Genomic DNA, 26,979 nt, shown 5'->3' with positions numbered 1-26,979 from the left:
GGGATTAAACCCAGTGTCTCATAAGTGCTATGCATACAAACTTTAAAGCGTGTATTGGGCAGATTATTTGTATGTATAGGTGCATGTGTCCTTCCTCAATACCATTCACCTTACATTTTCAGACAGGGTCTCTCATGGGCTTGGCTGGCTGGATATCCCAGCGGTCTGCCTGTCTCCCTAGTACAGGGGTCCCGAGCATCACCACCACACTGGTTTTATGACGGTTCTGGGGATTGAACTCAGATCTTTGTACTTGCCATTAACCCAGCCCAAGCATTGGAGCTTTAATTTTGACAGCAGAGGACAGGAATGGTGGTTGGTTGTCCTTTTACTATTTTAGGTGTATGGGTGTTTTGCCTCCATGTCTATATACCAACTCGAGCAGTGTCCTTGGAAGCCTGAAGACAGTGTTAGATCTGCCAGAACTGGAGTTAGAGTTGTGAGCCCCCACGTGTCAGATCTGGAGCCTCTGGAAGAGCAGCCAGTGCTCTAAATTGCTGAATCCTCTCTCCAACCCCCTTGCCCATTGTCCCCTTACCAGCCCACTGGCCTTGGGCAAGCCCTTTGACCAGGTAGGAAGGATCCTGCAAGAGACCTCAGCAGCACATTGAAGCCCTGGCATGTGCCGCACAGAAGTGGGCCCTGTACCTCTTTGGTCTCGGGTTTGTGTGGTGCTGTGGGTTAGGATGACAGACTGTCCTGAAGGCCTCTTATCCTAGGGTTTGGAAGCAGGGTGGAGAGAATTTGCTTCCTGATAGAGCTTAGCATCTAGGAAACTAGAAAGGAGGCAAGGGCGCAAGGGCCAGCCCTCCGGGTGGACATCTCTCCTTCATTCCTACATGGCCCAGAGTTGTGGAAGCCAAACTTGCTCTCAAGTTCATGGGCAGCAGGTGATGCCTGCCCTTGTTCTGCCTCAACCTTCTATTTCAGTGGGCACCATTTGGGTATCCTCTGGGGAAATCCCTCAGAGGGATGGGCCTGAGTGGACAGAATACCACTAGTCCCCCAGGCAAGGGGAAGGCCTTGTGCCCGTTTTCTTTGGTCCTGACAACTTGAGCAAGCGCAGGGCATCTATCTCTGCAAAGCTGACAGATGGTCGCAAGCTTCTAAAACCTCAGGCGGAGTGACAGCTTTGACTCTCTTGGAGCCTGAGAATAGTGGCAATTAAGGGTGAGGTGGGCTCGGATGCACAAACTGTCTATGCTTTCAAAAGTGTTTCCCTGAGAACCTCCTCAAGAACAGGACCAGAGTTGGTAGGCTTGAGTTTGAATCCTTTTGGCTACCATTGCTACATGTGTTGCCCTGTCCTGGGCCCTTACTGTGTGAAGTAGCAAACCTAGCACAAGGTAGGACCACACTGAGTGTCAAGTCTATGGCGCCTCCCTTGGCCACAGCAGAACCCTGGAGGCAGCTCTGCATCAGAGATAAACACCTGTTTGTCCCAACTGCTGAGCCAACTGCCTGGAGCAGTCTCTCCCCAGCCCTGCTTCCCATCTGCACCCTTCCGGACATGTCACTCCCAATTTGTCATCCTTTCCTCTCTTGTCATAAACAGGTCCCCTATCTGTGACATCAGCTGGCTCGAACCAACCCCACCCAGAACTGTGAATTTGGTCTGCTGTCTTCAGAGCAGGCTGCCACTGTCTCCAAACCTGCCTTAGGGCAAGTCTTTGTTTGAAAGACCCCTCCCAAATCCCAAGCACACTACAGATGATCCCATTAACCAGTCTGTGGCTACAAGGTGGTGGTCAGTGGGTCTCCTGTAATTCTGCTGTCAATCTCTGTTGGTGTTTGAACTCTTGGCCCTCCCTCCAAATCCCAAGTGCCGGGACTATGGATGGGCACCATCAAGTTCAGCTTCCAGAGAGTCTTGTCAGTTTCAACACTGCACAGGTGGGTGGGTGGTCATGGGCTTCTTGCAAAGACTTCCAGGGCGCCTCCATGACCAGGAAAAGACAACGGAGCATGAGAAGCTTTGGCACAATTAAACTTTCTTTAATGCAAGGAACAAAGTCTTTGCTCAGGCAACCCCCCCTCCACACACACACAGGTGAGGACTGAGCCGGCTGGACTTTAGTGAACCTGTGAGGTCATCTCACCTAACTCTCAGCTGAGGCAGGGAGCTAACAGGCTGGAGCTCAGCATCAACAAGGCCCAGAGCAGTGCTGGGGGGTGGTAGGCAGCTCCCTGAAGCCCACCTGCGGTGTGGGATGAGCAGGCTGCAACTGCCCCACCCACCTCAGTAGAAAGCCCACCCTGACAGCCAACCACTGGCCATAGGGTGTGCCCCGTCCCAGAGGCTGCAGTGGGGTGGTTAAAGTGGTCATTTGCTAGCTCTGGCTTCTTACTGATCGGTCTGGGGATCTCAGGACACCCAGACCTCCTTGGCTCAGCAGGGGAGGAGGGAGGAAGGAAACGAGAGGGAAGGGGTTGGGTTTTCCCCTGTCCTGCTACTCAACCACAACACCCAGGCCAGAGCCACAGGCTTCCTCTTACCAGCACCAGACCACCCCAGGTCACAGGGCCCACTGCCCGCCCCGGGCAGCCAGGGGCTCCAGGAAGCTGCCGTGAAGACTGATGAAGTGAGGACATTTCAGAGCACTCAAGAGCAGGAGCTAGGATGGCCTTCCCTCAGCTAGACTACAGAGCCAAGGCCAAGGGGTCTGCTCTGTGCTGGAACTGATGGACGCTAGGGTACAGGAAAGGGAAGACAAAGATCACAGCTTTGAACAAGTGTTGTGGAGTTACTGGAAACCTGGTCAAGTATAAAGAGTCGCTTACAGAACGATGCCTAGCTTATGTGTTTTCCTGGAGGACACCGTCTCTCACCCCTCCAGTCCCCACAAAAGTTAACAGTGGCTGGGTCTTAACCTGTGGCTGCTGTGCTGGCTGGGGTGTCAGAGACGGGGTGTGGAAGCAACAGGAGGGTATGCACCCCAACCACAGCAGAGACCTGAAGCAGCTTCCCCGAGTGCTAGCAGGAAGCGAGTCACTGCCCCATGAATAAACCTCAGGTTGAAAACAAACTGAGGGAGCTGGGGGTCCCCTGTCTACACATGGGTGTGCCAGGGTGGGCTGTGAGGGGTGGATCCCCAGTCACTATGGCTGCCTGGGCAAGGCAGGGCAAAAGGAAAGGCTGAGTGTGGGGCTGCCAGACAGAGGAGGAGGCAAGAAAGAAGGCTGCCTCTAACATTATATATTAAAAATATTCATGGTTCTTGTGCACATCCAAGCATCACCCATGCCTCCCCGCTGAACCCCCAACAGCTTTAAAAGAAAGATGGTGGTTTTCCTATTCAAGAGCTGAGGAAACGCTGCTCAGTCTTTATGGACCTTGAAAGATGGTGACCCTTTCCCTCCCCAAATCTCTGCCCCTCCGGGCTCAGGCCCACATGGGCAGGCAAGGCGCTGGCAGGTAGAAAGTGCCAGGGCCCTGGGGCTTGGGGGGTGTATCAGCACAGCTGTCACTCATGCCTCCGTTTGGAGGGTGGGATGAGATGTGGAGGAAGGTCAGCGGGTAGCTCATGGCCTTCTAACTTGACCTTGATAAGGTGGTTGGCCAGGGCAAACTCCTCATCATCCAGCAGGCCATCCTTGTCCACGTCAGCCAGCTTCCAGATCTTCCCCAGCACGGTGTTCGGCAGCTTGGACTTCACCATCTCCTTCTTGGCGTTGGCACCGGTGATCTTGCCATTGACAGGAGACAGCGTATAGAAGATCTCGTCGTAGGTAGGCTTGTCCTTGCCAACCACCCACTCAACATCATCGATGCCCTCGCCAGCCCCCTCTCCGTAGCCATGCCCAAAGGGCCCATTCATGGTGCCATCAAAAGCCCCTCCCTTCACAGCCTGTGAGGGCATCAGGGACTCCTCTTGGCGCACCATCACCATCAGCCGGGCTATGTCGTTGGCCAGCATATCATCCACTGTATCTAGCAGCTTGGGCTTCAAGGCCTGGAACTTGCTGAAGTCCTGAGTCTGAAGGAGTTCCTGTGAGTGGAGAAGGAGAAAGGAAAGCTTGGACGGGACAGCCTCCCAGACTCCAGCCCACTGGACTGAGTCAGGCTACCTAAGCATGGAGAGTAGGGATCCACTTACTGGCTCAGGCAACTAAGCTAGTGCTGCAGGCCTGGGCTCCACACAGTGAGGATTCCCCAACAGGCATGCCGCACCCCCACGCTGAGTCACCACATTCCCCTCTTCAGTGTCAGTGTCTCGACCTAGGTCAACTCTGACTCGGGTGGGGAACTGGTGACTAACCCAGCTGCTTCCTTTTGTGGTTCCCTCCAGAACCACTGCCCAGCCCCACACAGAGCACTCGGAATGGTCCAGGCTGGCCTGGTGACTGTACCTGCATCTTGCGCAGGCTCGGGAAGTCGCCAGGGGAGATCTGGTGCTCCCGCTCGATTTTCTGGTAGATTTCTCCCAGGTTATTCACCAGCTCTTTCTTCTTGCTCTCTTTCCCAAAGACATTGGGCATCTCCTTCTTGAGGGAGCTGATGATGTAGGCATGGACCTGAGGGGATAGGAAACAGGGGGCATCAGGGACTTGCTTGACACATTGCCCTCTGTGTCTTTGAGGCCTCTCTAGTGCCTGAGGTTCACTCTTTGGGTAGAGGAAAGCAAAAAGGTCAAAGTCAAGCTGAAAGTTGAAGCCACCATCATAAGAATCCAAAGGCCCAGGAATGACACACGATTTTGACAAGGACCATGACAGCTCACTGCCACGGGAATGGAAGCAAGGAAAGGGCACTCCGAACAGAGGACAGATGATGACCTTACAGAGAACTACAATTCAGTTCTGCCTGGTTTTCTCCCTGTGCTGCCCTCCCAATAATACAACATAGTGCAGAGCCACAGAGAGCTGTGTGGGAGCCACTGTCCACCACGCATCTACGCAGTGCTCAGGATTCCCGAGCTGAATCCACTTGAGCAATAAGGCACATGTCACCAGAACAGGTCTGGATGACTCAGGACTAGAAAATTCCATGAAAGCTTTCCTCAGCTCCACTGCTCCCTACGCAGCACAGGGGACAGCCTGGCCAAACCATCCAAACCATCCAAGAGGCGTAGCCTTTCCTGGATCCTGGGGCTTGTGTCTGGGCCTTCCCAGGAAAGCAGGGGTAGGTAGGTCACGCAAAGTCAGTCACAGGTCTGCCTGCACAAGCCAAGAAGTCGCTGTCACTCGAGGGAAAGCAAGCGGCAGGACAGACCTGTGTGGAGCAGCGCTGGAGACTGCAGCCCAAGGAGTTGTACACTGCCGGGAAGCTCCTTTAGGACCCTAGGCAGTCAAGGTGTTTGCATGAGTTCCTTTCTCAGACCTGCTCAGCTCATGAGGAGCTCCTACACACCGAAACATTTGGAGTTCCGGGGATGGGGGGTGGGAGTGGAACCACCTCTGTACCCTCCTGTAGAGAGGATGGGAAATGCCTGTCACTTTGCCAGTCAGGGGACTTGAGTGACAATGGTGGACACTTGACAGTAGTGAGGATAAAGTGTCAGTTCTGGTTGCCCTCGCCAGAAAACCCCCCAAATATTTCACGACTGGCCCTGAGTAGGGTGAATGCCTGGTTTCTAGGGTACAGACACCAGTCTCAGGAGCAAACAGCAACAGGCAGGGCTGGCCGGGAAGCACTTCTCAGGCCCTGGGGTGGCTGCGCCCATGGCCACAGGCACTTGGTGCCTGCCTCTCCTTCTCCATTGACCCCGGTCAGCTGTAAACACCCTACCCTGCGAGATGTCTCCCTGGAGACCGGGTGGCTCACAGAACTGGTCTCTTGAGCCGAGAAGCAACTCCTTTCAAAGGAGGGGTAGGCAAGAACCTACTTTTGCGTTTGAGACAGTGTCTTGTTGTATTATTCAGGCTAATTTTAAACTAAGTGTTCAAGGTATCCTCCTGCCTCAGCCTCCAGATTAGCCTGATAATGGGCTCATCACAGCATCTGCTCAGAGTCCATTTTTGAAAAACTGAACTGTGTGCTGAGAGTCTGAAAGGGACAACGGGAATCCCGCTAACTGTCTGGATAGAGTTGCCATCCCGCCATCTACTCGACACATCAAGTCTTCCTGTTCAAAGGGCTCACTGGAGCTGGAGCCGTCCCTGAACAGCCCTTCCCAGTGACTTATCTAAGGCAACTCAGGAGGCAGAGACTCCTAAGGACTCAAACACCTCAGAAGCTGCTGCTGAGCCTGGGTGTGGCCCACATTCCCACCAAGTGACTGGACTGTAGCATCCAGCACAGTCTGGGCCCCAGATTGGCATCCACCTTTTTTCTAGTTACTTCTAGCTTACACAGCAGTCCCACGGAGTCCTCCTAAGTCCCCTTATCCTACCAGATGGCTCCCCATTCCTCTACTCCACAGAATCCTTTACCTCCCCAACATCACCAGATAACCAAGCTTTCCCTTCAGATGTGCACTGCTCTCCACGAAGTCCCCATCCCTGACAGTCCCCACTGTCCAATGCCGAGCTGGCATACTAGTGCGCAACCAACCCCCAGGGGTTTGCTGGCGTCCACAGGCCAGCACATCCCACTTCCCGTGGCCTCCTTTCTTCTGTAGTAACTTCCTATTTGACATTTCTACTGCGAATGCTTGTTGTTTGCGTTTCTGATCTGGGTGGGGCATACGCCTCAGAAAGAAAGGCTGAGGTGACACAGGTTACAGGCCTTAGGCAAGAGTAGGCCGCACAGCAGGTATGTAGGACACTACTTTCCACACAGGGAATGTGACCCATGTTTGGTAAGCTGAGCCCCAAGTGCCAGTCCCAGAGCCCCTGGGCCTATCTGGTAGCAGCCAATCCCCTCACCCAGCCACAGGGTCTACCTTGGCCAGCCTGGCCCGCTTGATCAGGTCATTGAGCTTCCTAAGGGCAGCATTTCTGGGTAGAGACTGGATGTCTTTGAAGAGGTCCTGCTCCTCTGCCTCGAAGAGCTTCCGGTTGTCAGGGATAAGCAATGGGTGTGACCAGAAGGAGCCAATGTAGACCCGGACCACCTCGGGGGTGTTGATGATCTTCCCCAGCGACCACATGAGAGCCCCGTACACTCTCATCAGCTGCTGGGTCTCAATCTGGTCCGCCTTGTTCAGCACCACACGGATCTTGTCCTCGTGATTTTTGAGGGCCTTGATAACTTCTGAGAACTCGTCTGAGATGTCCAGCTTGTGGGCGTCAAAGAGTAGGATGATGCGGTCCACGCGCTCAGCAAACCACTCGAGGACAGCCGCAAAGTCATAACCTGAGGGAGGAGAGGACTGGCATGGCCCCAAGGTCCAGGCTTCCCTAGCCTTTCTGAGCACTAAGGGGGCCTGGAATTTCTAGGACGGAGGTTATTTTGTAAATTCCTAAATTGCTCTGATCTGAACAGCACAGAAGCCCAAAGGCAGACTCATGGATCTCTCTGCCTCAAAGGGTATTTTTGCCCATATGACATACACAGATGCTCAGGCAAAGCAGGCCACTAAGCTCATGTGACAGCTCAGCACAGAAACACTCAGAGAAAGACTCGCCAGCTGTGCACCTTGAACAGCCATGACACCTGCACCTGCCATCTATCCAGTGTCTAAACACCAGATTCTTGTGCAAGCCACACTTGTTTTTTACAGTGGGGACTGGCAAGCTCAGGTTCCAAACTGGCCCATCACTTGCTTGTATGAATAAAGTTTTATAGAAACAAAGGCACTCATTAACATGTCTATGCCAACTTTTGTCTGTAATAACTCAGTTCAATTGTTGTAACAGAAACCAAAAGGTCTACATAGCTGACAATACCAACTCCCAACCCTCCCAGAAGGTCTACTGACCTGTTTCCAACAAGCCCTCAAAAGTACCACAGACCACTTCCTTTTTCTGTAGGTCTTAAATGCTTCTCTAAACCAAGTTGCTGACCTGGGCAGACTTGGCCTGTATCTTACTCCATGCTGTTTCCCACCCCAATTAAAGTGACCTGAAGCAGGGCAGTGGCGCTGTACAACTTTAATCCCAGCACTATGGCAGAGGCAGGCAGATCTCTGTGAGCTGGGGGGCGGGGGAGTGACCAAGTCATCTATGACCGAGACATAACTGGAATTCCCCTTAATAACAGCACTATTAGCCAGGCATGGTGGTTAGTGCTGGCTATCCGAGAAGGCAGAAGCAGAAAGAGCAAGGTCACGACCCTTAGCTACAGAACAAATTTAAGGTCAGCCTGGGAGAGATGCAACTGTTTCAAACAAAACAAAACAACAAAAAAATGTATGACCTGGGGCCAACAAGATGGTTGAGTGTAAGGCACTGGGCTTGCAAGCCTGCTGATGTGACCCCCTGGGCCCACAGATGGAGGAAGACCAACAGCTCCGAAAGCCGTCCCTCTGCCTCCACAACTGCACTGTGCCATGTGTTCGTGTACACATAAATAAATAAAATTTAGAAATGAAAAAGAATGACTAAGAAACAGTGCATGAGCCTCCTGTGGTTTCCTTCTGTGGACTGGGATGCAGGTGTAGGGGTTAGGTCTGGGCATCACTGTCTGACCTGGCCCAAGGCTGCCACTCTCCACGTAAACTTAGGCCAGTGGCTTCTGGGCTCAGCATTCCATCCTGCCTGACAACTATGTTCCTTCAAATGTCACTCTGCTGCTCCCGGAAGTGAGGACCCCTCAGCTTTCATGGACACTAAAGCAGAGCTGGGAAGACTGGAAACACCTGAGAGCCTATGGGACAGCCTGACCTCTCCAGTGGACCCTGCACACTCTCCTTGGCCCTGGGTTCAGTCTGCCTAATACCCACAGGTTTTCCAGGTCACCCCAGATGTAGGCCAGCCCTCTAAGAACCACTAAGTATTGCCAAGAGCCCGAAAGATAAGCCAGAGAAGCCCCTCATGACAGAAGAGGACACTGACTGCCTGGCTCGGGGGCAAGCTCTCTGGGAAACCACTCCAGCAGCCACACCTTGGGAGGTCTGACGTAAGGCCCCCAGATATGTAGAAGGCATGAAGACAACAGGAGAAGGGCTGTGTTAAGGCACACAACACCCCACCGCCCCATCACAAAGGCCTGTAGACACTGCACCATACAGCTAGGGAGAGAGCATGGGGCCCTGCTCCCTATCCTGTGTGCAAAGCTCCTGGGCTCTGGGGTGATGGCATTTTGGAGGTGCTAGCCTAGACAGGCCAAGCAGAAACAAAGCTCCGCGAAGTCAAATGAACACTCCTGCCACCAGTCCCTTCGGGGCCAGGGAGCCCCTCCCACAATGGGCTATCCAGAAAGAACACAGGCTTTGAAACTGGCAGCATGTTTGCATAGTATGAGGATGGCTCTGGGTTCAATCCCAGGCAATGCCAGAAAACAACTAACAAAAACTAAGCCAGCCCAATGAGACAGCTTGGCCAATAAAGGCACCTGCCACGGGAGCCTGAAGTCTGAGTTTGACCCCTGGGACTCAGATGACAGTAGAGAGAAACTTCTCTACAAGGTTGTCTTCTGGCCTCCACAAGCCCAGCACACAGGAATTTGGAGCAGACTGGTCAGCAGCTTGGGGCTTCCTCACAGGTGGAGGTACCCTGAGCTGCAGTCTGGGCATGGGGAAGGGCTTCTCCTGTGGGTGTCTGGTTGGGTGTCAGAGTTTCAGGTTTCTGTGTACGGCAAGTGCCAGGTCACTTCATGTCAGCGGTCAGCTACTAGTACAGACAGTCAGTTCCAAAGTACAAAGCCCAGGGCACCGTTGCTCCCTGCAGCTGGCTCTCAGAGCAGGGAGGGGACACCTAAGGAGTGAACTGTCAGCAGAAAGCCGGAAGGGAAGGTCTAGAGCAGCAGAACAGTGGAGAAGCAGAGGCCAGGAGAGGTGGCTACTGCCCAGGGCTCTCTGGGCTGTACCCCAGCTGACCCCCGGGGCCTGTGTGAGTTCTAGGAACACAGCACAGCGCTGAAGACACGCTGACTCTGGAACTCTGACTCTCCTGTGACAAAGTCAGGCCTCTGCTCCTTCCTTCCCACTCACTCACTCGGCTTCATCCAAAATTGAAGCTAATTCACACAGTTGGGGCAGCAGCGAGGCCAAATCCCAGTTCCTGGGAACAGGGGCACTATTGGCTTTGGCAAGGCGGCCAGAACCACAGCAGGGATGCTGAGGTCACCTTCCCAAGCCCTACCCAGTATGGTCTCAATCCCTTTCCCCTCCGAGAGGGAACCTAGAAATGGGAGAAATGGGAGGAGCCTCTTTGCCTGCTCCTCTTGCTTGGCCATCACTTCAAGTTGGTTGTGTTTTTGGCTTTTTTTCTTCATTTTCTAGGAGGACAGGGTCTCACTAGGTAGCCCTGGTTGGCCTGGAACTCACTATAAGACCAGGCTAGTCTTCAAATTCAGAGATCCACCTGCCTCTGTCTCTCAAGTACAGGAATTAAGGGCATGAGTCACCATGTCCAGTGCCATTTAAGTCTTTTTCTTTTCTTCTTTTTTTCCAGGTAAAGGGAATTTTTCATTTATTTAATTATTTCTGGAGTTTTAAAACAGAATGTCCTCAAACTAGTAACAATTCTCCTGTCTCAACCCCCTGAGGGTTATGATCATAGGTAAGAGCTACCATGCTTGATTTCCTGTTCACTGTGGAAAAACCACTTCTGGTGGGAGGAGACACTAGGGCTGAGCAAACCTAAAGGGCAGCAGTCACATATCACAGGCAGGTGACTATGCTAGTGCGGGCCACCTGCAGGCTGCTCTGGCATTCTCGAACCCTTAGAGGAGACACCAGTGCAGTGTCAGTGTGAGTTTTTATAACCAACAGTGCCCAGGCCTCACAGCACACTGCCTGGCATGGAGCTCAGGCAGGTGACAAGGGCTGGCAAAGCAATAGGCCTCAGACCCTTTTGATATACCAGGTAGGGTTGCATGTCCCGCCACACACACAGCAGCAAGCCCACAGCATAAAGGGCGCTGTATGCCACTAAGAGAAAAGAAGATCCTACAGGAATTGGGTAGTGGTGGAGCACACCTTTAATCCCAACACTCAAGGAGGCAGAGGCAGGCGGATCTCTGTGAGTTCCAGGACAGCCAAAGATATACAGAGAAACCCTATTTCGAAAAGCCAAATTAATTTTTAAAAAATGCCTTACAAGGAGGGATACACTGCACTGGCTGGAGAGAGTGGACATAGTTTCTACCAGAGACACAGAGCCACAGTCAGAGAGAATGAGCTAGACAGATAAGCAGAGGGACGAGCTTCAGTGGAAACCAGAGCCACCTCAGATAAGGGACAAGTAGCCATGTCAATAAATGAAATAAACCAGCCTAAGAGGACAAGCCCCAACAACCATGGACCCCTCAGAGAGGACGGTGGAACCTGTGCTGGGATGGAGGGCAGTTCTACGGTAGACAGCAATGTGAAGAACCAAACCCACTCAACTGTACCCTGAGAATGTATAAAACAGTACACCTTACATATAGTAGGGACATTTACGAGAGTCAAAAAATAAAGGAAACTGCCCAGCAGTGGCGGTGGCAGCGCAAACCTATAATCCCAGCACTGGGAGGCAGAGGCAGGTGGATCTCCAGGAGTTCAAGGCCAACCAGGTCTACAAAGTGAGTTTCAGGAGGCGCTCCAAAGAGAAACCCTATCTTGAAAAACCAAAAGATAAAAATAAAGAAAATTCAGGTGTGATAAATGCATGCCTATAATCCCAGCACTTGGAAGGTAGAAGCAGGAGAATTAGACATTCAAGGTCATCCTTGGAAAAATATGATATATCCCAGGCTATGTGATATTCTTTTTGTTTTTTTTTGTTTGTTTGTTTTGTTTTGTTTTTTTAAGACAGGGTCTTACTATGTAGTCACCCTAGAATTCATAATGTAGACCAGAGTGGTCTCGAACAGAGATCCTCCTGCCTCTGCCTGCTGAGTGTTGGATTAAGGGCCTGGGCAACACACCTGGCTGACATTCTTCCTTTAAAAACAAAAACAAGGGCTGGAGAGATGGTTCAATGGTTAAGAACACTGACTGTTCTTCCATAGGACCCGGGTTCAAGTCCCAGCATTCACATGGCAGCTAACAACTGACTATAACTCCAGTTCCAGGAGACTGATGCCCTCACACAGACATACATGCAGGCAAAAAAAAAAAAAAAACAAACACAAGATAAGACAGGCATGGTGGTCCACATTATACAATCCTAGCACTCAAGAGGCTGAGTAGGAACATGGCAAGTTTGATGCCATCTAGGGGTGTCTCAAAAAACTAAGACCCAGAGGGGCTGGAGAGATGGCTCACAGGTTAAGAGCACTGGCTGCTCTTCCAAAGGTCCTGAGTTCAATTCCCAGCAACCACATGGTGGCTCACAGCCATCCAAGATGAAATCTGGCGCCCTCTTCCAGCCTGCAGGCATATAGAACACTGTATACATAATACATAAATCTTAAAAAAAAAATAAAACCCAGGGCTAGAGAGATGTTTCAGCAGCTAAGAGCACTAGTTGCTCTTCCAAGGTTCAATTCCCAGAACCCACGTAGCAACTCACAACCATTTGTAACTCTAGTTCAACAGATCCATCAGCTTCTTTAAGAGCACCAGACAGGCATGTGCTGCACAGATATGCATACCGATAACTCACACACAAAGTAATTCTGAGGAAGTGGAGGGAATAGAGCGGAGCAGAGCTGACCTGGAGTAAGTATTGGGGCTGCTGAGGGTGACCCCAAGGCCAGAAAAAGTGCTGTTCCCAATGCCTCCGTAGGTCCTCTGTGTGCAGGGAGCCCAGGTCGCCCCAGGTGCTGCTGGCCCATCTACAAGTCAGCTGACCTTCCTGACAAGAGGGGTCAGAGGTGGGACCCGGGCTGTGATGGAGCACCCCACCCTACAACAGCACTCCCAAACACAGGTAGTTCCACAGCCAGGGAAAGTTGTTTTACACATTCCAAAAACTTGCAGAACATAAAACAATGGAGTGTTTGTCTCCATACACTCTTACTTCCTGTCATTCAAGCTGCATGGGCCTCATGATTTCTCACCACAGAGCTACCTCACAGTTTCCAGCTGCACTGACCCTGGAGACAGGAGCCCAGAGCTGGGGACAAGTGGCACAAAGAGGACTCCTTCTCACGCTCAACTTCTTAAGGAAGGACCACTCCAAATAGCACAGAGGTTAAGCAAGGGGCCCCCACCCCTAAGCATTTGCCGCAGGAAAACAAACGCTCAGGTCCACGTCAAGTCCTGTACACAGATGTTTCTAGTAGCTTGATTCAACTCTGCCTCAAAGCCGGGTGGCCCAGACCTCCTCTAGAGTGAAAGAATAGTGATGAAGAGGGATGCCACCACCCCTCTACAGCAAGGAGCAGCCCAAGGGCTGGGAACATGAGGCTCTAGGATGATTCCATCTCTAGAAACAGTAATTTTTTAACGGCACAAACCCTTGACCTTTGACCTTCTCAAACACATGAATAAATCTCCAAAAGGGCCAGGTTTCATTACAGAAAATGACCACTCTGCCTGATTCCACTTAAGAGACATTTTGGACTGGGCAGTGGTGGCGCACACTTTTAATCCCAGCACTTGGAAGGCAGAGGCAGGCAGATCTCTGTGAATTCGAGGCCAGCCTGGTCTACAAGAGCTAGTTCTAGGACAGGCTCCAAAGCTACAGAGAAACCCTGTCTCAGAGAGAGAGAGAGAGAGAGAGAGAGAGAGAGATTTTGGAAAAGGCAAGCTTAAGCTTAAGCTTACCTAACTCAGAAGAGACGGACTGCACGGGAAGTTTTCCAGTTCAGGAGATGCTCTATATCCTGGTAGCAGGGGGTATGGCTTTGCAAAAAGGGTTAATCTAACACATGCAATGTGGCTCTAAATGCATCTTAAGTGAAAATAATGACAGCACAGCGATGGAGGAAGGGCAGACAGACTCTGTTGAACCCACATTTCAACCCTGAACCTCTTAGACTCAGGAGGCAGTTGTTGGGCCACTGGAGCGGCCACTTGCCCTCTCTGAACCCGCAGCCCCTTCTCTGTAACATGACAGTAAGTTCCCAGCTCCGAGACCACTGGTAAGGCTGGGTGCCGTGCATGCCTGACAGACACCAGCGCTCTGTAAATGTTTGCTCCTATTTATTTCAGGCATTTGCACTGGGCCCAAGAAACGCAGGTCTGATGGATGAGTAGGCAAGGGTAACTTCTAAGGCGTGAAGAATGCTGCGTACCCCAAATATAAACCCAACATTTGCAGGCACTTGGGCCAGCTGCTCCATAGCCCGCCGCCGACTGGCAGCCTGGGAAACAGGTGCCAAGGCCAGCACAGCCTGGTACGACGCCTCCACAGGCAGAGCCGGCGCACCCACACCAGAAGGCGAGGCCAAAGCAGCATGCTTGCCTAGAGAGGGGGAGACAGGAAGGGATGGGGGTTGAAGGCTTTGGGCCCAGTCAGTCCTCAGGGGGCTGTGGAGTTCTGAGGAGAAATCCAGCTGAAGCAGAATTGCCTAAGCTTCCTCTCTGAGACATTACTCAGAAAACAGCAAAGTCTGGGAAACCCTGGGGTTTTTCAGTCTCATTATTAACTGGCTGACATTTGCACACTTAATTGTGTCAGGCATTAGGTAAAAGCCCAGCATACAGAAGTCCCTATCACGGTTACCAACAACCTAAATGACCACGTGTTACAGACACTTGGGTTCCTGCAGTACTAACCTGGGAGCTAAATCTGTGTCGTCCTGTGCGGTAGGCTCTGAAACCAAGAGGGGTTCAGCACTGAGCCTGGCACCAGGCTTCTGGGCAATCCCTGAAAACAGTCTACAAAACATCCTGAGACCAGGCTGGAGAGTGTCTATGGCAAGCATCTCAAGGGATGGTCAACAGGGCAGAACTACCATGGCATAGCCCCACTTCTGGGTCACTGGGCTCCAGGATACATGGATGGGAGTCTGGGCCAAAGGTCCTACCCAATCTCTAGGAACAGAATAGCTTAGGCTGAGCCTGGGAACCACGACAGTGGTAGAAAGGCAAATGAAAACACAGAGAATAATCAGATTGGCCTTGAGGTCTTCCGAGGAGAAGATGAGGTGCTTTTTGGTTTTTGTTTTAAGATTTATTTATTTATTTATGCAGTGTTCTGTCTGCATGCCAGAAAAGGGTACCAGATCATGGTTGTGAGCCACCATGTGGTTGCTGGAAATTGAACTCAGAACCTCTGGAAGAGCTGCCTGTGTTCTTAACCTCTGAGCCGTCTCCCCAGCCCCGCATGAGGAGGTTTCTGGCTGGAGGCAGGGCTCAGAGAGAAGACAGAAGACAGTATAGCTATTCAAAGTCCTCTGTTTCCTGGACTAAGGTCTGGCCATGGTGGCCTATGATTCCAGGAAGCCCAGCCCAGCAATAGCCTCAGAGGGTCTGACCCCACACAGGTACCCCTGCTGACAGATTCTCTGGGCTACTCTGCAGGTGCACAGAGCCCCTCCCAGGTCTGAGTCTGCAGACACTAGCCAGCTGTGTGCCCCTCAGGCTCATCTCTCAGTGCTCCTCAGACAGAGTTCCTCATCAGAAAAACAGTGGCTTCCTCCTCTACACAGTTACAGAGATAACACAGAGGGGCACATAGATAAGACAAGATAGCAAGAAGGCAGACGCCAGGCCAGATGGGACGCCATTTCTATAACCCTAGCTGAAGCCACACTCCCTCTGCTGATAGAATTTTCCTGGGGTCAAGCGAGGTACCAAAGTTACAGCAAAGCTCACAGTCATACAGTGACAATGGCAGGGAGGGCCCTGGCATGCTCCCTGCCACTGCCCACAAAGGACTGACACGGAAAGATCACAGTCCTAGGTACAGTGATTATGTAGTGGTAATGACCCTGGAAGCCAAGGGCATCAGCCCCACTCAGCCCTGGATGCCCTTTGAATCCCTTTATCAGTCACACAAGTGGCACTCAGGAATAAATGGTGCTCCCAAAGGCCACCTTACCCTGCTGACACAAGAGAATGTTATCTCTCAAGCTGCAGCAGATAGGCAATGTCAGGAAGCTGACCCTGAGACCCCAATTATCAGGGGTCCCTAGCAGAGCCAGGGCACCTTGACCCCTTTGGTCTATGCCAGCAATATTTATCATTCTAGATTGAATTTCCTGCACATATGAGGGACCGTGAGGGAAAAGGCAAAAAGTTATGAGGGGCTAGCCGACAGGGTAGGAATGGACCCAAAGGGAGCAGGCAGGGATGATGTGTTTCCCAAGGAACAACTCTGAGGAGAAACACCTGCTTTCCACGGGAACACACTCCCCGGTTCTGATCTCCCCTGCGTACAAGGAGGACTGCTGGGTGGGGTCTCTGAGATATGGCCTCCCTCATCCATAAGCTATGACCACCTTGGAGCCCACACTGACCGCCTCTAAAAAGGGCCACATGATCATCTTGATAATCACCATGAAATGTTCACCTCCAAATATTAACTGGGTAACACTTAAATGGGGACTGCTAGGACTATGGAGGGGGAAAAGGGTTAAAAAAAATTGGTTCCATCTTGGTATTGCACTGCAGAACCCACCTTCAATGGGAGCCTTCTGCAAACAGAGAAGAAACTGGTTGCAGGGACGCATTAGCCACCCGAAGGGCACAGAAAGAACTAGTGTGCCGTGTCACCTACACAGTGTCCTGTCTGTGTACACTAATAGTCTCTTTAGCCCTAACCAAAACGCTGCTGGGGGTGTGGTGTGGCTCAGTGGTAAGAGCAGTGATCTAGCACGCTGGAGACTCTAGATTCAGTCTGCAGCACAGACACAGAGAAAAGCCACATCTCAAAGCATCACTCCGGTGGTTCTCCCCAGACACAGGCAGTTCAGGTCCAGCCGTGTTGCTCTCCTAGCAGGAAAGCAACAGGAAAAGTCGTGTCCCTGTGGCCTCAGTGGCAGGCTGGGGATCCTAGGGCATGATGTCCACGCTGGTCTGCCTGGAGAGTAGGAGGAGGACACTATGCTGAGTGCTGGCTGCCTCTGAGCTCCTTTGAAGGAGCTACTGGGCTACAGGAACCTCTGGCCCTTCCCATTCCGTCCCTCCCTCCAGCCCTGAAGGCCTCACCTCCGCCTAACCAGCAGTGGCATTCTGGCAAGATAAGCCTCTGAGAGTGAGCTATTGTCCCCTATCTGAGGCTGTGTTCTCACCACACAGCAGCCTGCAGGAGTCTGGCTCAGCCGAAAGATAAGCCTGTGGGCCTCAAACAATGGCCACATACCTCCGCCTAAGTGCCGGCTGGACCAGGCTCCTACTGGAGTTTTTCTCTTATTTAAAAGAAGCTTACTTGGATTTTCCAGCTTTACTCTGGCTTTGGGGAAAGAGTTACTTCTGGGTTCCCTTTATGAGCCTACAAGGACAACAAGAACCCCAAATCCTCTCCCCGACTCCTACCACTTTCACCCTGAAGGTCCATGAGCAATGGTGTTCCAGCAAGGAAAGCGCAATGCCAAACATGGTAGGCAATGCCAAACATGGCGGTATACACCTTTAATTCCAGCACTGCAGAAGTAGACACAGGTGCATCTGAGTTCAAGGTCAGCCTGATCTACAGAGTAAGTTCCAGGGCAGCCAGGGCTACTTGTGAGATCCTGTCTCAACATCCCTACCACCCAAAAAAGAAAGAAAAGAGTATTGCTTACCAAGCTTTATCTCTTTGCTCTTTGGTGATGAGAACTGAACCTGGGCCTCATGCATGCAAGGCAAAGGCTCTACCACTGAGCTATATTTTCAGGGGTGTTCATGTGGGGGGACCAGAGGTCACTGCCAGACATCTTCCTTTGTCCATTTTCAGCCTTTTTTTTTTTTTTTTAATGACAGGGTCTCTCACTGAACCTGAAACTTCACTAATTCAGACAGACTACTAGCTGGTCTCTGTTCTCCAGTACTGGGATTACAGGCATCTAAATCATACCAGCTGCACAGACACAAGTCTGTGTGGCGGGCACTTTCCCAACTGAGCTTTCTCCCCACCCCCCGTCTTTTTATTTTGGAACAAGATCTCAATAACTTGCCCTGAGCTCACTCTGCCAGGCAGGCCTGACGCATGTATGTTTTGTCCCATCCCTGAGGAGTTGGGGTCACAGGCTTGTGTCACTTGTTCAGAAGGTGTTCTCCTAAAACAGGTCGACTAGTAATAGCGGTAAGAAAGAAGAAATGTGGCCCCTGCTTTTTTGCAAAGGGTCTCAAAAATCTGTTCCCTTGACCTTCCAAAAGAGTCACTCTCATAAGAATGGATAAGGCTGAAAACTTAACCAGTGTCAGGTATGAGGGTCCACTTGGAATCCTGGCATCTGGGATGCTGAGACAGAGGGATAAAGAATTGAAGGTCAGCCTGTCTCAAAAAAAAAAAAGAAAGAAAGAAAGAAAGAAAGAAAGAAAGAAAGAAAGAAAGAAAGAAAGGGAAATTCAGCTCAACTGGCTGCTTCTAACCCGATCAGAGACAGCCAGCTCACTGCATTGTGGTCTATGCACAGCTCCCACCATGCTGGCTGGGGTCCCTACAACCACAGAAAAGAGGAGGGAACACCACAGCTGCAAGGACAGACAGGCTTGGTTGCAGTGCAGGCTGCTAGCTTCGACGTGCCCCACCTCACGTGCCCCACCTCAGGGCAAGGGCCAAAGGACAGACAAGTAAGTTAATGAAAACAAACTTAACCACAGGTGCTTGTTTGAGCCTGAGAATGGAAGTGACCTCCTGCCTAAGCCTCCCGAATGCTGGGATTAGAGCTGCTACCCAGGCTCTTGTATGTCTTCCAGAGGGTGTGTGTGTGTGTGTGTGTGTGTGTGTGTGTGTGTGTGTGTGTCACGGCATGAATAGACAGGTGAGAGGTGTGTGTGTGTGTGTGTGTGTGTGTGTGTGTGTGTGTGTGTGCGCGCGTGCGCGCGCCACGGCATGAACAGACAGGTCAGAGGATAACTTGTGGGAACTGTATCATGCTTTCCATGATATGGATTCCAGGGATCAAACTCAGGTGGCCTTTACACACTGGGCCATTTTACTGTTTCCTCTTTTTTCCCCCTTTCTCTTTTTCCAGCACTGCTCTTTGACACATACCTTGACTTTTTTTTTCTTTTTTTGCAGTGCTGGGGATTGAGCCCAGGGCCCTGTGCATTCTAGCCCAGTGCTGCCCACTGAGCTACATCTCCTGGGAGGGTATTACATTTCCTCCTTTGTAGCGGCTAACTCTACTTCTGGCCAGCCCTTAATGGCTTCCTGGAAGGTATTCCAACCCAATGGCTGGTGCCTAGCCCTCTGCTAAAGAGCCAGGGTTAAAACAAAGTCAGGCTTGTCCTGAACCAGGACCTCAAGGCAATGTGATAGACAGATCAGAGGATCCCCTAGCCTTGTGATCAGTGTTGGAATACAGCCTGTGAGACAGTTGTCCCCGATGCTCCAGCCCCTCTTTGAGATGGGGGGTCTGCTTTTGTTTTTGAGACAGCCTCAGACTTGCTCTGTAGCCGAGAAGAACCCTTCTTCATGAATTACTGATCTTCTTGCCTCTCTTTCACTCCAAGTGCTGGGAGTCAGACACGTGCCACCACGCTCTGTCTGTGCTGTACTGGGGACTGAACCCAGGGCTTCTGCATGCTAAGCAGGCACTCTACTAACTGAACCCCACCCCCAGCCTCCCAGCCCCTTTCAACCACTCTGGAAAACGTTGTTATCTTTATGTATTATGGAAATAAAGTTTTTTTTTAAAGATTTATTTATTATGTACACAACAGTCTGCCTCCATGTATGCCCGCACGCCAGAGGAGGGCACCAGATCTCATTACAGATGGTTGTGAGCCACCATGTGGTTGCTGGGAATTGAACTCAGGACCTCTGGAAGAGCAGTGGGTGCTCTTAACCACTGAGCCATCTCTCCAGCCCCAGAAATAAAGTTTTATTTCATAAAATAAACAAGCCTAAAAATTTTTAAAAAGCATGGCAAAAGCTGGCCAGAGCTGACACAATGAGACTGACCGAGCACCAGGACCTAGCAGGGAACCTCTGCCCTGGCCCTGGGAGGCCGCTGACCAGCCAGGGCTAAGCAAGTGTAAGCAAATTTCCACCAGCACTCAGGCAGGCCACACACAGTTTCTCCTTCTGCCGAGCTGGCTGAACTAACTAGGAACTGACATGACACCGAGAGGCACAGTGTCCCTATGCAAAAGGGGCAAGGAGGCCAGGGGTCAGCCAACGCTGGCTGGACACGTGGGCACAGGTATCAGGCAATTTCCTGCCACTTTGCTTCACAGCCCAAGGCCCAAGCCTCAACGGGTTCAAAAACACCTGGCCATCCAGCATGGACTGGACTGTGATCTCAGCTGGGCCATTCTCGGCACCTGAGCACAGGAGGCAGCTGTGGCCCCTCGGGTCACCAATGTATAGATGAGGTATGAGGTAAGAAGCCTGTCACCTGAATACATTTTTTTAGAGCCTGGGGCTGGAAGAAACCTGGAAGGCAGCAGGGGCGTGGCTCTCCAGCACAGAGCTGGTTTACCTCGGCTGATGCGCTGCTTCTCGCCAGACAGGATCCCGGGAGTGTCGATGATACTGATGCTGTCCAGGACCGGGTTGGGCAGCTGTGCACACATGAACCTGCAGGGCAGTAAAGCCAGGGAGTCAGAGTGGGGCTGACACTGACTGATCCAGGTCATGGGAGGCTTTTCAGCCTCCCTCCCCCTGCAGAAACTAACTGAGAATGCTAGCAGAAAGGTCTAACTGGAGAACAGCAGGGCTTCCCTCCTTGCCATCTCTTCCCCCCAGGGTTTACGAGTTTAGCTTCTCAGTTGCTGACTTGTTAGCAAAGCTGTATGAGCCCAGACCATGCTTCAGTTCTGAAGGGAAACAGAAGCGTGATACTGAGACTTTGCAATTCCATCCTAAAATTTTCACCCAGGTATGATGGTATACACCTACAATCCCAGCACCTAGGGAACAGAGGCAGGAGGATTGGTGCTAATTAAATTCTAGGCCAGCATGGTCTACATAGGAAGACCAAGGCTCAGTGGGTAGAACACTTGCCACCAAGCCTGACAACCTTAGTTTAGTCCTCAGAACCTACACAGTGGAAGGAGAAGGCTGACCCGCACTACCCACTGATCTTCACAGTGCTGTGACATACAATGCTAACACAGAATAAATAAGTGGAAAGAAATAACACAGCTGGGCATGGTGGCGCACACCGTTAATCTGAGCATGCAGGAGGGAGAGGCAGGCAATCTCTGTAAATTCAAGGCCAGCCTGGTCTAAAAAGAGAGTTTCAGGACAGCCAGGGCTACACAGAGAAACCCTGACTCAAAAAATAAAATAAAATAAAAAATAATAACAACAACAACAACAAAAAACCCAACAGCTTAGCTGAATTCCCAAACACTAAAGAGGAATGGTCTCTTTCTGTGTATGTGTGTGTACATGTGTGTGCAAACACACATGACGGCTAGACTGACCTCAACTGTCTTCCTTTATCATCCTTCTAATTACTGAGACAGAACCTGTTACTGAGCCTGTAGCTCACAGATTCAGCTAGGCTGTCTGGACAGGGGGTCCCCAAAATCCACCCTGGTGTCTACGTGCTCCCCTAACCCCAACCTGGGCTGGATTGCAGGCCTGCAATACGATCTTGTACCCAATGTTTACAGGGGTGCTGGAGCTCTGAGCTCGCCGAGCCATCCCCATCAGCCCCTGGAATGGTCATTTTCTACTGCTGCTGGGGCCAGCTGCTTGTGAAGGGACTGTGATAGGCCACCAGTAGTCAAATGGTGTGGAAGGAGCACAGATACACCATTCTCTCAAAGTCAAAACCAGCCTCAGGAGAGAGGAAGCCACAACAGAGGGAAAACCCTTGATGGGGGCTGAGCTATGGACCTGCGTCCCACGCTGAACTAAGAGTTTAGCAGAGCCGCTATCAGCTGCCTCTAAGGGCTGGGTTCTTTAGTGGACAGAGAAAAGCCTCCTTTAAAAACCTCTCTATAACCCTGTCTCGAAAAACCAAAAAAATAAAAAATAAAAACCTCTCTATTGTCAGCAAAGAAAATAGAGATCCATTAGACCCATTCATTGTCTGCCAGACACAGACTCCAAGCTGCTCCTCCATCAGTGGGGAGCACTGAGGCAGATCAAGTGTCTCCTGTGACCCCACCCCAATGATGATCAGTGTCCCCACAGGCTGGAGGGACAAAGTGAAAGGTACAGTCTCCAAGTGCAGAGACTCTACTGCTGTAAGCCACTGCAGGCCAGACCTAAGTTTCTTCTTGCTTGGGAAGAAACTCCTAGACTCAATGGAGAGTGATGGAGAAAAAAGGGAGTAGAAGTGGAGCTGGCTCTGGGAAGTAGCACACACAAAAGGGCCTAAAAGGAGCCTCTGCAGGTCCAGGAGAACCCGCTACTCTGCAAGGCCTGATAAGTGTATGGCAAGAAAGGCGGGGGCAGTAAAAATGCTTCTCTTGGCAACAAGGATGGAGACTCCAGTTCGTAGGACAAGTGGGTGGGCCCAGTTATGCAAGGAGGAGTCATGACAAACCACTCTTGGGTTTCCTTCACGTCTGCCTCCATCTGTTCTTCTCACTATCTCTGCGGAGCACTCAAGAGAAAGAGGCTAGCAAGTCAAGTTCATGGCTCAATGGGTCCCTTTGAGAGTACCAGGAAAAGCTGTATCAGCCAGAGAAAAGCCCCCTTTGTTGTACCCTCCCTGGCCAGAGGCACCGTGGTCTGAACATCCTGACACAGCTCCTCCGGTCTTGGACTACACCAGCATCTTAGAGACCCTCTGGAATTGGGGTGATGTCAAGAAGGAATTGTAAGTATAGCTCTTGGATCCCCTGGACCCCATGCTATCAAAGCGCCCGTCCTTTGCCAAGGGTTCCTCAGTTGTTCCTTTTTTGGAGACAGTAGTAGTGAGCGCACTAAGCACAAAGAACAAGCCATCAGCATGGCCTTAACTGTGACAATTCACTGGGGCCTGGGCTTCCTGAGTTAATGAACTGGGAGTGGATGGTGTATGAGATCCTACCAGCTCTTCAGCCATGCATTTCCAAGGTGCCAAGTTCCTTGTTTCAAAAGGTCTGCCCTCAAAATGAGGGGAAGACAGGGTGCAGCGGCTGAAATAGGAGTGAAGGCTTCTCTCTTGCACTCCTGAAGAGGAGACCTAAGGCGTAAATGAACTCCTCGCCCAACAGCCAAACTTCTCAACAGAGTCTGAGCCAATGGCCTACCTACATGTGCAGTAAAGTTCAGAAAACCTTAGGGAAATACTCCAAGCTATGATGACCACAGCACTGTATTCATCCAGGCCTGACAAACAAACACCATCACCAGAAAACAAGACAGGCTGAAATTGCCTAGAAGGGACACACGACAACATTAAAGGTCAGGTCCCTGCAGGAGGCAGGCCTGGCAGTGAGCTCGCTCTAGAACAAGCTGGCCCGCCCTGGACGGCTGGACAGTGTCTGTAGAGGAATGTGTTCATACAGGGCGGAGACCTGGAAAGCACGCTCAGATTCTTTCCTAGGCTGTTCCCCCAGGCTGAATGCAGACTTCGAAAGGCACGTAGAGTTACTCCTTGAAAGAGGGAGCACAGAGGGGAGGGTCTCTGAGTCCTGTCGTGCCTTTCATGGGCGGAGGCCAGGATCCCCAGTTGCCTGTACAGAAGTGACCCTGGGTGTTAATGCTCCTCAGACAGGCAGGCCACTGTGACTCATTCATAGCACCTTGAGGAGCTGATTCTCGCCTCACCCCTTAAACCGGTGACACTGAGACTCCTATCAACTCTATAGTGAAATGGAGGAACCTGGTCATTTCATGGGTCTCACTGTTACTGCTCCCTGAAGTCTCTTGAGACAGCACTGACTCATTAAGTTTTTTTGAGACAGGGTAGTCTCAGGGACTCCTGGCTGGCCTAGAATTTACTTAAGTGCTACTTTTAGGAGGGCTATTGAGACTTCCTTATCCCCTGCTTTCAATGGGGGCTGCCCCTCCTACACAGAACCACTGGTCCCTGGGGATATGAAGCAGACACAGCAGCAAAGGGAACATTTAAGTCCTGGGGTTCCACACGACAATTAAAAAACAGACTCAAGTGGACATGGAGGGAGATTAATGAGAATGAACTGGGGGCCTCCAGAATGAGAAATAAGGAGGACAGCAAAGGCTCATCTTCCTACAGTAGCCCCTGGCTCTGGGGTCTGCGGGGGTGGGATGGGGGGCAGTGAGAGTTAAATTGATAACTTGGAAGATTCTGGGGGTGACACAAGCCAGAAGAGTGGCTGATGCCTATTGAGAGTTAAATTGATAACCTGGAAGATTCTGGGGGTGACGAGAGCCAGAAGAGTGGCCGACGCCTATTCCCCGACTCCTGGGTAGTCAATGTCCTTGGGAGTGGTCGCCTCGGGTCCGGCTGGGGCTCTTGGAGACAAAGGCCAGCGGGGCAATGGCTGCGGGGGGCCATGGCGGTCCTCGCGCCCGGAGAGAAGGGGTAGGTACCTGTTGAGGAAGGCGTTGCCGAAGGCGTTGAGCTTGCGAAAGGGGCGCCGCGGGTCGACGACGAGCGCGTTGCCCGGCACCACGCCCTCGGTGGGGCCGTGCATGACCGCGATGAAGGAGTCGGTGGTGGGCTCCGGCCCGATGCGCATCCCCGGGAAGTCCTGCTCGATCAAGTGGCGGATGAAGGTGGTCTTGCCGGTGCTGTACTGGCCGACTAGGAGCACCATGGGTTTGTTGTCGAAGTCAGCGTCCTCCAGCGCGGGCGAGTGGAACTCGTGGAAGCGATAGTGCTCCTCCAGCGGCAGCAGCTTCTGCGCGTACAGCAGCCGCAACCCCTCGGCCACCGTCTGGAAGAGCTCCGGCTCCTTCTTGCGGCGGGCATCCTTGCTCACCCAGCTGAACATGCTGCCGGACACTGAGCAGGCTGCTGCGGGACGGAGCGGCGGCTGAGCGGGACGAGGGCTCGCGGCCGAGGAGGGGCCGGCCGGCCGGCGGAGGGCAGCGGGGCAGGGGGCGGGGCGCGGCCCACAGTGCGCAGGCGCAGGTCGGCGGACACCAATTACGAGAGCGCCCTCTGCAGACAGCCGCGCGAGCCTCGCCCAGCTGCCCCTTTATAGGCGGGAGCCCGGCGCAGCGGGGCCGCCGCCTCGCGGCCGGCCGGAGCGGGGCGGGGAAAGAGGCCTCCAGGCCCTGCCCCACTCGCGTGCCACGTCTTCCCCTGCTTCCCATTGGCTGATTTCAAATCTCGCGAGCCCGTGGCTGCGGTGCCCTGGCAACCGCACCTGTTTTGCTCCGCCCCTCGAGGGGAGGCTCTCGGAAATGCTGCAGTTGGCCGTACCAGAGTCTGGTGCCAAGATGTAGTTAGCCTGAGCATCCTCCAGCGCCGGTGGACTGTGCTCCTCAACCACAGTGCTTCCAACCGGCTCGGAACCCCAAAAGCACCGGGAGCCCGGGCGCTGTCTCTTCCCGCTTCCCTACGCCTCACCCTTTTGTCTTTTAGTGGCTCTGGGGACAGGATAGCGAAAATAGGAAAAGCTGAGAGTAGAGGACAACGGGAAGAGAAAAATCGGCAAGGAAGGAGGAGTGCGGCAGGACTCCGTTCAGGCAGACGAGAGAGGGACACAGCAATGGACACCCGTGACGTGAGCTGGAGGGGAAAGGTCAAGGTCTCACCGAAGAGTTTTGTCCCTGTATTTGGGCTAAAGAAGTTGAGGCTTTCTGGTTACTTGAGTTTTGAGGAAGTGAAATCGGAAATTCCCCTTGTGAGGAAGAGGGGAAATGTTGGGCAACAATGAGATGTGGTGGGAACTTAGGGGAAATCAAAAGCCCAAGAACTTCCGCTTTCCTGTCAGGGACACCACCAGTACCATCTTTTGTTTTGCTCTGTGTCCCAGCCTGCTCACCAGTTGGTGGCTGTTCGACGGGGCTCATACCCCCGCCATCATCCCTGGCCACACCTAGCTCCCCTAGCTGTCTCTGCTGGTGAGACTTTCCAGTGGGTGACATCAGAGATTTGGGGGTTGTGATTGTTAGGTAACCAATATCAGATCACCTAAGGAGGAGCTGAGTGCTGTTGGAGAAGTCTAAAATGAACCTGGAGAGTTGACACACACCCGTGGTCTCAGCTATTTGAAAAGCTGGGGTTTGGAGGATCACTTGAACCCAACAATATGAGGCCAGCCTGGGCAACAGACTCTGTCTTCAAAAAAAAAAAGACAAAATATTATTGATAGGACTAGTCTTCATGGTAAAGCTTTGCTAGCGTACACAAGTCCATGGGGCCCAACTCCAGCACCACTCCAACAAGCAAAAGTCCTGGGAACTTGAAAGCCTTGAGTCCATCATAGCTTTGAGAGACTTGGAAGCCTGAGGGCTGGACAGGGAAGAAATCAGGACGGGAGGAAGAGAGAGAAATGTGTACTGGGGATGGGTCAGGTGGGATCCAGAGAAGGCAAGGTGGAGAGGTTTGGTCGTCCGAGATCATTGCCAGAGGAACAAATTCCAACCTGCTTGCAGGCACAGGGCCCTGACTTCCAGCTTTGGAAGTTTCTGGAGTTTCTCTTTGTGGGGTTGGGGTGGGGGTTGTGAGTGTGCCCTGAGCAAGTCAGAAGACAATTTTCAGAAGTTCTCGCTCTCCGCCATGTGGAGCCTGGGAACCGAACTCAGATCATCACGCTCCTTGACAAGTGGTTTTTTTCCCACTGAGCCGTTACCAACCCTCATTTCGTGAGCATTCTTTTCAGCCATCACTGTAAAGCAAAGAAGCTCTTGGGCACAGACGGGCAGGGCTGTCACCATGGCTGTGTGTCAGCTGGTGACCAGGAGCCTCAGGCAATCCCAGTCCAGACTCTCTCAGCAAGCCTTAGAAGCTCAATGATTTTGACTCCTACACAGCCTAGACGAGGGGTCCACCCCGGAGATGTAATTTCAGGGCTGGTCCAGAGGAGAGCCGGAGGCTGGGGATTCTAAATGAGGTGGTTGTTTAGACATCTGAATAACTTGGCGGTGCTGTCTCCAGCAACACTCACACTGACCGGCCATGGTTTCCATGTCTCCCAAGAGCCC

General features: G+C 52.1%; 1 protein-coding gene across 1 annotated transcript; it reads right to left on the bottom strand.

Moving 5' to 3' along the window:
* Positions 1–1,974: 1,974 nt before the first annotated feature.
* On the bottom strand, positions 1,975–24,988 carry Ehd1 (EH domain containing 1). Its single transcript, XM_075973243.1, has 5 exons — positions 24,415–24,988; positions 20,435–20,532; positions 6,825–7,237; positions 4,351–4,515; positions 1,975–3,989 (listed from the first exon to the last, which is right to left on the bottom strand). Exons 1-5 carry the CDS (start codon positions 24,816–24,818, stop codon positions 3,465–3,467), a joined length of 1,605 nt encoding a protein of 534 aa, XP_075829358.1. The 5' UTR covers positions 24,819–24,988; the 3' UTR covers positions 1,975–3,464.
* Between the last annotated feature and the right edge of the window lie 1,991 nt (positions 24,989–26,979).

Source organism: Microtus pennsylvanicus, chromosome 5, assembly GCF_037038515.1.
Source record: "Microtus pennsylvanicus isolate mMicPen1 chromosome 5, mMicPen1.hap1, whole genome shotgun sequence".
In the NCBI taxonomy this organism is placed as follows: Eukaryota; Metazoa; Chordata; class Mammalia; order Rodentia; family Cricetidae; genus Microtus; species Microtus pennsylvanicus.
This window is presented reverse-complemented; position numbering and strand designations above follow the sequence as displayed.

What these genes read in the sequence shown, in the direction of transcription:
- Ehd1 (XM_075973243.1), bottom strand. Translation starts at nt 24,818, where the DNA reads ATGTTCAGCTGGGTGAGCAAGGATGCCCGCCGCAAGAAGGAGCCGGAG. An exon ending in GAAGCAGCGCATCAGCCGAG is followed by an intron (nt 7,238 to 20,434) that starts GTAAACCAGCTC and finishes CTCCTCCCTCAG; the next exon opens with GTTATGACTTTGCGGCTGTC. An exon ending in CGAGCCTGCGCAAGATGCAG is followed by an intron (nt 3,990 to 4,350) that starts GTACAGTCACCA and finishes CTCCACTCACAG; the next exon opens with GAACTCCTTCAGACTCAGGA.